We start from the raw sequence: 11,674 nt of genomic DNA, 5'->3' as shown, positions 1-11,674 counted from the left end.
GTCAAAGACCAATGTAACAATAAATTCCTTGTGTTAATGATGCTCTTGAATTCATGAGGGAGTATCACCATAGAGTGAGAGTTCTAATGACAAACTTATAGAACAAACATCTGGAGACCACAGTGTCATATGTGAACTTCCTGTGAACTGAGTATAGATTGCTGGTGCTCTTCATCCTACCCATACTCTCACACACAAACTTGGGATGTTTTAGGATTCCGTGACCTTTGAGGATATGAGTGTGAAGTTCACCACAGAGGAGTGGGGTCTGTTGGATCTAACCCAGAAGAAACTCTACAGAGATGTGATGCGGGAAACCTTCAAAAACTTGACCTCAGTAGGTAAGGGATGATGACATTCTTAATTACTTAATCCTTTAGATAGCCTATGTTGTTTGCTTATCAACATGTTCAAGAGGTAAAATGTGGAAAGAGACTGCGTTGGTAAATAAAGCAGGCATGGTCATAGGTCTGTCATGTAAAACTTTTCTCTAATATTTTATAATTTATAATGATTTTTTTGTTGGTCTGCATTATTGGAGAAAGACAGGAAGACTTTAATATTGGAAATCAGTAAGAAAATCATGGGACAAATCTGAGGTGAGTTACACTGACAGGAGAAAGCAGTGTCCCATAACAGAATGTTAGTATGCAATGGCATCTTTTAAAATTTATTTTTTATTAAAGTATAGTTGATATACAATGTTGTGTTAGTTTTAGGTAGTCAGCAAAGTAATTCAGTTACATACACACACACACACACACACACACACACACACACATATATATATAATATCCGTTTTTTTCCTAGTTCTTTTCATTATAGGTTATTCTGAGATATTGAATATAATTCCCTGTGCTATACAGTGTGTCTTTGTTGTTTATCGGTTTTCCGTCCCCAGTCCTTTCCGCTGTGGTAACCATAAGTTTTTTTCCTGTGCCTGTGAGTCTGTTTCTGTTTTGTAGTTAAGTTCATTTGTATCATTTTGGATTCCACATGAAAGTGATACCACATCTTATTTATCCATTCATCTGTCAGTGGAGAGTTAGGTTACTTCTATGTCTTGGCTATTGTAAATAGTGCTTCTGTGAATATTGGGGGACATGTTTCTTTTCAAATTAGAGTTTTTGTCTTTTCTGGATACATGCCCAGGAATGGGATTGCTAGATTATATGGTAATTCTATTTATACTTTTTTGTGGAATCTCCATACTGTTCTCCATAGTGACTATACCAATTTACATTCCTACCAACAGTGTAGGAATGTTCCCTTTTCTCTGCACCCTCTCCAGCATTTATTACTTGTAGATTTTTTGATGATGGCTATTCTGACCAATGTGAAATGACACCTTATTGTAGTTTTGATTTGCATTTCTCTAACAATTAGTAACGTGGAACATCTTTTCACATACCTGTTGGCCATCTGTATGTCTTCTTTGGAGAAATTTCTATTTCAGTCTTCTGCCCATTTTCTGATTGTGTTCTTTGCTTTTTTGATATTGAGCTGTATGAGCTATTTGTATATTCTGGAAATGAATCCCTTGTCAGCCACATCATTTTCAGATATTCTCTCCCATTCAGTAGATTGTTTATTCATTTTGTTTGTGGTTTCCTTTGCTGTGCAAAAACTTTTAAGTTTAGTTAAGTTCCATTTGTTTATTTTTGCTTTTGTTTCCATTACTCTGGGAGACAGATCAAAAAAAATATTGCTGTGATTTATATCAAAGAGTGTTCTGCCTATGTCTTCCTCCAGGAGTTTTATAGTGTCCAGTCTTAGATTTACAGCTTTAATCCATTTTGAGTTTATTTTGTATATGGTCTTAAGAGAATGTTCTAATTTCACTCTTACATGTGGTTGTCCAGTTTTCCCAACACCATTTACTGAAGAGGCTGTCTTTTCTCCACTGTATATTTTTTCCTTTTTTGTCATAGATTAATTGGCCATAAATGCATGAGTTTTTTTCTGGGCTTTCTATCCTATCCCATTCATCTATGTGTCTGTTTTTGTGCCATGACCATGCTGTTTTGATTACTGTGCTCTTGAGGTATATAGTCTGTAGTCAGGGAGCTTGATTCTTCCAGCTTATTCTTCTTTCTCAAGATGGTCTATGCCATGACATTTTAAAACAAAGAAAATAAATCAGCTCAGCCTTAAAATTAATGAATCTTAGAATTGTTGCATCATTTTTTCCCTCAAATTTATCCTAAATGTTGAGTGTATGAAAAATAGTACACTTGGAATTATATTCAGAATCACCGCTTATGAGTGTTACTGTTTTAATAATTGCTGATTATCTTTCAGAGCTTTATTATATTCACTTTCAATTAGAATGTGCAGAAAACCTACACTTTCTTTGTAAATGGTAAAATTTTCATTGTCATAACTATTAATAAATATAATTAATAAGCCATTAATTAATAATATGCTTCTTATTTTTTACAGCTGTCATATGGTAGAGACGCTGTAAAAATAAAGAAGGTAATCAGTATGGGGAAACATTTAGCCAGATTTCAAATCATAATCAAAAAAAAGGAAACTACTGGAATAAAACTATATAAGTTCAGTATATATGGACAGGTCCTCATGCATCATTCATCCTTTAATAGGCACATGACATCTCATACTACACCAAAATCCTGTGAGTATCAGGAATATGAAGAGAAGCCATATAAATGCAAAGAATGTGGGAAGGCTTTTAAGCATCATCAATCTAGACATAAGCATGAGAAGATTCACAGTGGAGAGAAACCCTATGATTGTAAGAAATGTGGGAAGGCCCTCAAGCTTCGCCAATCCATTCAAAGACATGAAAGAATTCACACTGGAGAGAAACCCTATGAATGTAAAAGATGTGGAAAAGCCTTCAGATATTACCACAACTTTCAAAAACATGAACGAACTCATACTGGAGAGAAACCCTATAGATGTAAGCACTGTGGTAAAGTCCTCAGTTCTCTCAGATACTGTCGAATTCATGAAATAACACACACTGGAGAGAAACCTTATAAATATAAGCAATGTGGTAAAGCTTTCAGTTGTCCCAGTTACTTTATAAAACATGAGAGAATTCATAGTGGATTGAAACCATATGAATACAAGCAATGTGGTAAAGCCTTCAGTTGTGCCAGTTACATTCGAAGACATGAAAGGACACATACTGGAGAAAAGCCCTATGAATGTAAAAAATGTGGTAAGGCCTTCAGTTGTTCAAGTTCCTTTCGAAAACATGAGAGAACTCATACTGGAGAGAAACTCTATGAATGTAAGCAATGTGGTAAAGCCTTCAGTAATTCTAGATCCTTTCAAAGTCATGAAAGGAGACACAGTGGAGAAAAGCCCTATACATGTAAAAATTGTGATAAAGCTTTTGCTTGTCCAAATTCCTGTCAAAAACATGAGAGGACTCATTCTGGACAGAAACCCTATGTATGTAAGGAATATGAGAAAGTCTTCAGTTCTCTTACAAAATTTCAAAGACACATGATGAAGCACATGGGCTATGGACCTTATAAATGTAAAGACTGTGGGAAAGTCTTTGATTGTCCCAATTACTTTCATTGTCATGAAAGGACTCACAGTGGAGAAAAGCCATATAAATGTAAGGAATGTGATAAGGCCTTCACTTTTCCTTGTTGTCATCAAATATATGAAAGAAGTCATACTGGGGAGAGGCCCTATGAATGTAAGCAGTGTGGTAAAGCCTTCACTTACCTCAGTTCTATTTGAAAACATGAAAGAACTCATACTGGAGAGAAATCCTGGGAATGTAAGGAATGTGGAAAGGCCTTTATTTATTCTTCAGATGTTCAAAGACATATGATCGTGCATACTGGTGATGGACCTTGCAAATGTTAAGGACTGTGGGAAAGGCCTTGATTGTCCTAGTTCATTAAGAACACATAAAATCACTCACACTGGAGGGAAACCCTGTTGATGTAGAACTTGTAGTAAAGCCTTCCCAGTTCTTGTTGAAACCATGAAAAAAATCCATAATGGAAAATAGTGCCATAAATGTAAAAAAAGTATGAAAGGCTTTATTTGTCCCAGTTCATTCCAAATAGATAAAAGAGCTCACACTAGAGAGGAACCCAATTTTTGTAAACAATATGACAAAGCCTTCAGCTTCAATATGGCAAACCACTCCCAGTTATGTTCAGATACATGGAAGAACTCATACCAGGGAGAAAATGAATGAAAAGAATGTAGAAAAACCCTCATATATCACGCATCCCTCCCAGGACACATGAGAGTACACACTGGAGAGAAATGTTACGTATGTAAGGAATGTGGGAAAGCCTTTAGTCCCATTTCTTTGGGAAGCCACAGAAGGACTGGAGAGAATTGTATTGAATGTAAACTATGTAGGAAAACCTTCACTTGCCCCACGTCCCTACAAAAAACCATATAAAAATGTACATGGGATAGAAACCTTATAACTGAAAAACAAGGGAAACTTCCAATTTTAACAAATATTTTCAAAGTCATGTGAAAATTCTACTGGAAAGAAATCATCCATGTAAGTACTATTATGGGTAAGCTGTCAGAAAATTCACAACATGAAATAAATTTTGTGCATATATTTTCTTTATAATTTGACTCATTCTCAAAGTGATTTTCTATTGTATGGATTTGTAATTAGTTTTACAAGTATTCATTGAGGTGAGATAAGTTTGTAGGTACTTATTAAGCAATCAGTTCAGTCGCTCAGTTGTGTCTGACTCTTCACAACCCCGTGGACTGCAGCACACTAGGCTTTTCAGTCCATCACCAACTCCCGGAGCTTACTCAAACTCATATCCATTGCGTCAATGATGCCATCCAACCATCTCATCCTCTGTCATCCCCTTCTCCTCCTGCCTTCAATCTTTCCAAGCATCAGGTGGCCAAAGTATTGGAGTTTCATCTTCAGCATCAGTCCTTCCAGTGCACATTCAGGACTGATTTCCTTTAGAATGGACTGGTTGTATCTCCTTGCAGTCCAAGAAACTCTCAAGAGTCTTCTCCAACACCACAGTTCAAAAGCATCAATTCTTCACCACTCAGCTTTATTTATAGTCCAACTCTCACATCCATACATGACTACTGGAAAAACCATAGCTTTGACTAGACAGACCTTTGTTGGTAAAGTAATGTCTCTGCTTTTTAATATGCTGTCTAGGTTGGTCATAGAATGTTGGTTCCACATTCTTTTCTTCCAAGGAGCAAGTGTCTTTTAATTTTATGGCTGCAGTCACCATCTTCAGTGATTTTGGAGCCCCCCAAAATAAAGTCTGTCACTGTTTCCATTGTTTCCCGATCTATTTGCCATTAAAGTGATGGGACCAGATGCCATGATCTTAGTGTTGAGTTTTAAGCCAACTTTTTCACTCTCCTCTTTCACTTTCATCAAGAGGCTCTTTAGCAATACTTCCTAAAAAACTAATAGGTAATTTTTCCTTTAGTTGTCTGGCAATTTTTTGTGAGTCTATTTTGAAGTCTATTGAAACTGTGAATTGAAGTTTATTTCTAATATGCAAGTAGGTTTAATTTTTACCTAATTTTGTAAGTTATGTGTAAGGAAAAGGACATTGAAAAATGATGCTTTGTTTTTTTTTTCCTCACTGGCTTCCTGTGGCAAGTACCAGATATGCCTTATTCATTTTACATGTCATATCTTCTACCTTACTCAGCAGAAACTACCTTTTCATTGCCTGAAGAACCTTATTCTATTTTCCTTGGAATGTACAATAGCCATATATTTATTTATAAGTATACAAAATTTATCACAGTTCAGTCTCTTATGTATTATTATCTTAATCTTTTGTCCTGTACACTTTGTCATTTCTTCTGGTTGATATTTGGACTGTGGGGTTTCCATTAGGAAGAGAGACTTATGAGCAGACAATAAAATTTAGATTTGGCAATAACTCTTCTTGATCCTATTATATTAATGTGAGTAGTATGAACTGTATTTTCTAGAATGTGTTGCCTTATGGTCCTATGTTAGAAGTCACTAAAGCATAACTTATATGAAACTTGGAAAGCAGAAATATGATTTAGTCAGGTTTTGAAATCAACTGTATAGAAGCAGTCAGAAGCACAGGCCTTTACGGACACTTGGGTCCAGCCCATTTTCCACATTCTTTTCCCTGTCAATCAAGTATATCCTTAAATCCTCCACAGACTGCTTGACTTCTACTTGATCTGAACTGTAGGCTTCTACACTTGTCCTCAAATTCAACATTGAAGATCCAGCACAGTTTGGATTTTCCTGAAAACCCTCATGTGTCCACCTGGCAAGAAATTTTGACTGTCATGATTGAGAATATTTTCTGAAGCACTGAGTGCCTTGTCCTCTAGATATTATTAGTCTAAGGTCTAATTTGTGTAGTAAACACCTTGCTTTGTTTAAGATATAATTATCATGTGCAAAGAGTCGAAGTTTATAGTTTGCATCTTAAACAGTAAATAAAAATGTTTTTATAGTAGTTAATGCCTACAGTAATAAAAGAGAGATCTCAAATCAATAATCTAACCTTATACCTTCTTGATCTGAAACAAATAGACCACTGTGTATTTCTCCAGCAAGAAGGATTTATTCAGAATCAGCAGAAAATTGCAACTCATAGTCTGTAATATGGCAGGGCACATTTCAAGTTCTCACACAGCACAGGAATTTGAACACTTTTATAGAGTAGAAAAAGAAGTTGGGAGGGCTCTAATAAAGAAACCATGACTTTTCATTGGCTGAGTCCTTGCCAGGAAAGAAGTATCTTGCTTCTTCCTGATGGGCTCTGTTATCATTACAGGATGTGAGAGCTCCCCCTTCCGGTCTGCCCATCCTATTTGTGGTTTCTGTTTATTAAATTTTTTACATTTTCCTCTTCTGTATAAGATCTTTTTCTGAAAACATCACTTAGCAAGAGTCAGGTTTTCCAGTTTTAGCAGCTTTTTTCCCCTCAATGTTAGGAAGAACCTTTCCTGGGGTTTATTGTCTCATGACAAAGGGAAAGTACCCAGATAAGAAACCTACTAAGGTCACATTTGAGTAACAAGAAGGGCTAAGAGGAAGAACCTTCAGGCACTTTAGCCTGTATGTTATTAAGATCATAGCCATTGGGTATCATCTGAAGAGTTATGTTATCATCAAGGGTTTGGTAACAAACTTCCAGCAGACCTGGTCCAGATATAGAGAGGCTGAAGAGAATTCTTTTGGAGGTTTTTTTTTTTTTACATTAATTAATTTATATATTTGGTCGTACCAGGTCTTAGTTGCAACACAAAGGATCTTTGATCTTCATTGTGGCATGTGGAATCTTCAGTTGCAGCATGTGAACTTTTAGTTACTGCAGTAGGAGCTAGTTCCCCAACCAGAAATCAAACCCTGGCCCCTGCATTGAAAGTCTGGAGTCTTAGCTACTGGACCAGGGAAGTCCCTAGAAGTGCATTCTTGAATCAACAAAATCTCTAAGTTGCAAGATGTGATCCATAAGGTCTTTGTTTCCCAAGGGTACTGTGAAAAGACTGTTCTACCAAAACATGGTTACTTTTCATAGAAGTAGTTAGGCCTTTGCAATATTGAAGCATCTCCTCTTTTATCAGTTGTAGGTCAAAAGAAGCAGTAGTCCTGCATTGGGCATCTTGTGACTGTCACAAAGGGTGAGAGTTTATGAGTTCCAAAAGGTCTGGCTCTGAGATTTAGAACTAATGGCAATACATTTGGTCAGGGTATTTATAGGGCCTCAACAAATTCCGCCGAGTCATAATTATGCCATTAGTGTGTCTGACTAAACCAGAGGATTGAGGGTAGTAATCACAGTGATAATGTAAAACCAGTCATACGGAAGAGACTTGTCAAAGCACCTAACCAGTAAAATGAGTTTTTTGATCAATATGAAATTCAAGAGGAGTTCCTCTGGTATGTATACTATTTTCAAGAAGGATTTTAGCCACAGTAGAAATTAGGGTTAGAGTTCCTGCATCTGCAAGGGAAGGCTTCAGTCCAGTGTGAAAACACACAGACCGTGACTATTTATATCCATTAGAGGAAGCTGCATGAAATCCATTTGCCTAGCCTCATTAGGCAGTTTTCAATATTCAGGAACAGTACAAACAGGCTTCACTGGGGAATTCCCTGGCAGTCCAGTAGTTAAGACTCCCGAGTTTCCACTGCTGGGGGCACAGGTTCAATCCCTAGTTGAGGAACTGATATTTGGCAAGAAGTACAGTGGGGTCAAAAAAAAAAAGCCTCAGAACCTTAACAATAGCTAATGTGGCAGGGGGTAATATTGCATTAGTAATTCCTGAATGTGGAGGCCATTTTTAACTTCCTTTCCACTAGAAGTAAGGGAGGCATGTTGTCCACAACATTCCAAAATCATGAGTTACCGCAAAAGTATATCTCAGCAGTACAAACACCAGCAGTTTGGTCCTTGGCTAATGTACAGGTCCATGAAAGAGCATGTAATTTCACCTGTCAGGTCAAAGCAGCCATAGGTAAAGATGCTGCCTCAGCAACATCAGTATCAAAAGGATCCATGAGGATAACTCAGTGAAGGTATATCATGACCCTTCAGAGGTGATGGCCAAGTGCAGCCAAGAGGCCGTTGAAATAGGCACTGAACAGAGCAGACTTATCAAATCTATGACAGACTTATCAAATCTATCAAAATACTTATCAGTTACCAGCTTATTAGACAGAGTCAGTGATTTATATAATATTGGGGACTGGATATAGGGTTCTGTTTGGTGGGACCACAACCTCAAGGTTGCCTTAATTCACTGTGAGGTGTCATCCTTTCTTGGTTTAATAGGATAAGTTGGGCTGTTAGAAGGAGGACTGGGAATAACTAACCCTTTACTAACTAGTTTTTGTACATAGTTTTCAGTCCATCAAGGCCCTGTGTAATTTATGTTGGGCCATTAACACTCACCTAAAGCCAGACATCCTGGAATGTGAAGTCAAGTGGATCTTAGGAAGCATCACTATGAACAAAGCTAGTAGAGGTGATGGAATTCCAGTTGAGCTATTCTGAACCCTAAAAGATAATGCTGTGAAAGTGCTGCACTCAATATGCCAGCAAATTTTGAAAACTCAGCAGTGGCCACAAGACTGGAAAAGGTCATTCCAATCCCAAAGAAAGGCGATGCCAAAAAATATTCAAACTACTGCACAATTACACTCATCTCACACACTAGCAAAGTAATGCTCAAAATTCTCCAAGCCAGGCACCACCAGTACGTGAACCGTGAACTTCCAGATTTTCAAGCTGATTTTAGAAAAGGCAGAGGAACCAGAGATCAAATTGCCAACATCTGTTGGATCATCGAAAAAGCAAGAGAATTCCAGAAAAACATCTATTTCTGCTTTATTGACTACACTAAAAACTTTGTGTGGATTGCAATAAACTGTGGAAAATTCTGAAAGAGATGGGAATACCAGACTACCTGACCTGCCTCTTGAGAAATCTGTATGCAGGTCAGGAAGCAACAATTAGAACTGGATATGAAACAACAGACTGGTTCCAAATAGGAAAAGGAGTACGTCAAGGCTGTATATTGTCACCCTGCTTATTTAACTTCTATGCAGAGTACATCATGAAAAACGCTGGGCTGGATGAAGCACAAGCTGGAATCAAGATTGCCGGGAGAAATATCAATAACCTCAGATATGCAGATGACACCACCCTTATGGCAGAAAGTGAAGAAGAACTAAAGAGCCTCTTGATGAAAGTTAAAGAGGAGAGTGAAAAAGTTGGCTTAAGGACATGGAAGCAACCTAGATGTCCATTGGGAGATGAATGGATAAGAAAGCAGTGGTACGTATACACAATGGAATATTACTCAGCCATTAAAAAGAATGCATTTGAATCAGTTCTAATGAGGTGGCTGAAACTGGAGCCTATTATACAGAGTGAAGTAAGTCAGAAAGAAAAACACCAATACAGTATACTAATGCATATATATGGAATTTAGAAAGATGGTAACGATGATCCTATATGTGAGATAGCAAAAGAGACATAGATGTAAAGAAGTCTTTTGGACTCTGTGGAAGAAGGCGAAGGTGGGATGATTTGAGAGAGTAGCATTGAAACATGTATATTATCATATGTGAAACAGATTGCCAGTCCAGGTTCAATACACGAGACAGGGTGCTCAGGGCTGGTGCACTGGGATGACCCTGAGGGATGGGATGGGGAGGGAGGTGGGAAGGGAGTTCAGGATGGGGAACACATGTACACCCAAGGCTAATTCATGTCAATGTATAGCAAAAACCACTACAATATTGTAAAGTAATTAGCCTCCAATTAATTAATTTTTTAAAAAAGAAAAAGTTGGCTCAAAACTCAACATTCAGAAAACTAAGATCATGGCATCCAGTCCCATCACTTTAATGGCAAATAGATGGGGAAACAATAGAAACAGTGACAGACTTTATTTTGGGGGGCTCCAAAATCACTGCAGATGGTGACTGCAGTCATGAAATTAAAAGATGCTTGTTCCTTGGAGGAAAAGTTATGACCAACCTAGACAGCATATTAAAAAGCAGAGATATTACTTTGCCAACAAAGGTCCATCTTGTCAAGGCTATGGTTTTTCCAATAGTCATGTATGGATATGAGAGTTGAACTATAAAGAAAGCTGAGCACCGAAGAATTGATGCTTTTGAACTGTGGTGTTGGAGAAGACTCTTAAGAGTTCCTTTGACTGTAAGGAGATCCAACCAGTCCATTCTAAAGGAAATCAGTCCTGAATGTTCATTGGAAGGACTGATGCTGAAGCTGAAACTCCAATACTTTGGCCACCTGATGCAAAGAACTGACTCATTGGAAAAGACACTGATGCTGGGAAAGATTGAAGTGGGGAGGAGAAGGGGACTTCATAGGATGAGTTGGTTGGATGACATCACCAACACAATGGACATGAGTTTGAGTAAGCTCCGGGAGTTGGTGATGGACAGGGAAGCCTGGCGTGCTGCAGTCCATGGGATCGCGAAGTCAGACACAACTGAGCAACTGAACTGAACTGATATTAGCTAAGTTATTTGGGGAATAAGGTCTGTAAGGTCCAAACCAAATTTTAAGTAACAGAAACCATAATTTTGATCTATGAGTCATTGGTTCAGAGCTTCCCAGCTCAATATGGGATATTTTAGGACAGTGGGTTTTATGACCATGGAGAATCTAGGCACAACCATGGTTTTGATAGTAAAAGAGAAACACTGTCCTATTTGTCTTCTATGCTATGTTCATTAGTGCCTCTAAGATTATCAGAGGTATCTTGCTTAAATTTGTTGGGATCTCAGGTTAAATTAGGTGGCTCAGTAATGAATCTGCCTGCAGTGCAGGAGACATGGGTTCGAGCCATGGGTTGGGAAGATCCCCTGGAGAAGGAAATGGCAACCCACTTCCTCATTCTTGCCTGAGAAATCCCATGGACAGAAGAGCCTGGTGAGCTACAGTGCATGGTGTTGCAAAGTTGGACACAACTGAGCAACTAAACAGCAACATTGATTAACTGCTTAAAGGTGACTTAGTACCCTACATCAGACGGCAAAATTAATTCTGAGCCTGTTGTAATTCTGAGCCAGGCAGTGTACTTTCATTTTTTTGTGTGTAAAAAAATGTTTGTATTTTGGTATTTGAAAAAAAAAATCTATTTGTCTACACCAGGTCTTAGATGAAGCATGCAGATT

At 37.8% G+C, this 11,674-nt stretch overlaps 1 protein-coding gene across 1 annotated transcript; it reads left to right on the top strand.

Moving 5' to 3' along the window:
* Positions 1-230: 230 nt before the first annotated feature.
* Positions 231-4,530, top strand: LOC102288302 (zinc finger protein 709-like). The gene is made up of 2 exons (XM_070374809.1): positions 231-341; positions 2,443-4,530. The coding sequence occupies exon 2, from the start codon at positions 2,488-2,490 to the stop codon at positions 3,724-3,726; it is 1,239 nt and encodes a 412-aa protein (XP_070230910.1). The 5' UTR covers positions 231-341; positions 2,443-2,487; the 3' UTR covers positions 3,727-4,530.
* The last annotated feature ends 7,144 nt before the right edge of the window (positions 4,531-11,674 follow it).

Source organism: Bos mutus, chromosome 7 (assembly GCF_027580195.1).
Source record: "Bos mutus isolate GX-2022 chromosome 7, NWIPB_WYAK_1.1, whole genome shotgun sequence".
NCBI classification, from domain to species: domain Eukaryota; kingdom Metazoa; phylum Chordata; class Mammalia; order Artiodactyla; family Bovidae; genus Bos; species Bos mutus.
The sequence above is the reverse complement of the archived record's forward strand: the minus strand, read 5'-3'. Positions and strand labels throughout refer to the sequence as shown.

Excerpts from the sequence above, each read along its gene's own strand:
- LOC102288302 (XM_070374809.1), top strand. The coding sequence starts at position 2,488 with ATGGGGAAACATTTAGCCAGATTTCAAATCATAATCAAAAAAAAGGAA.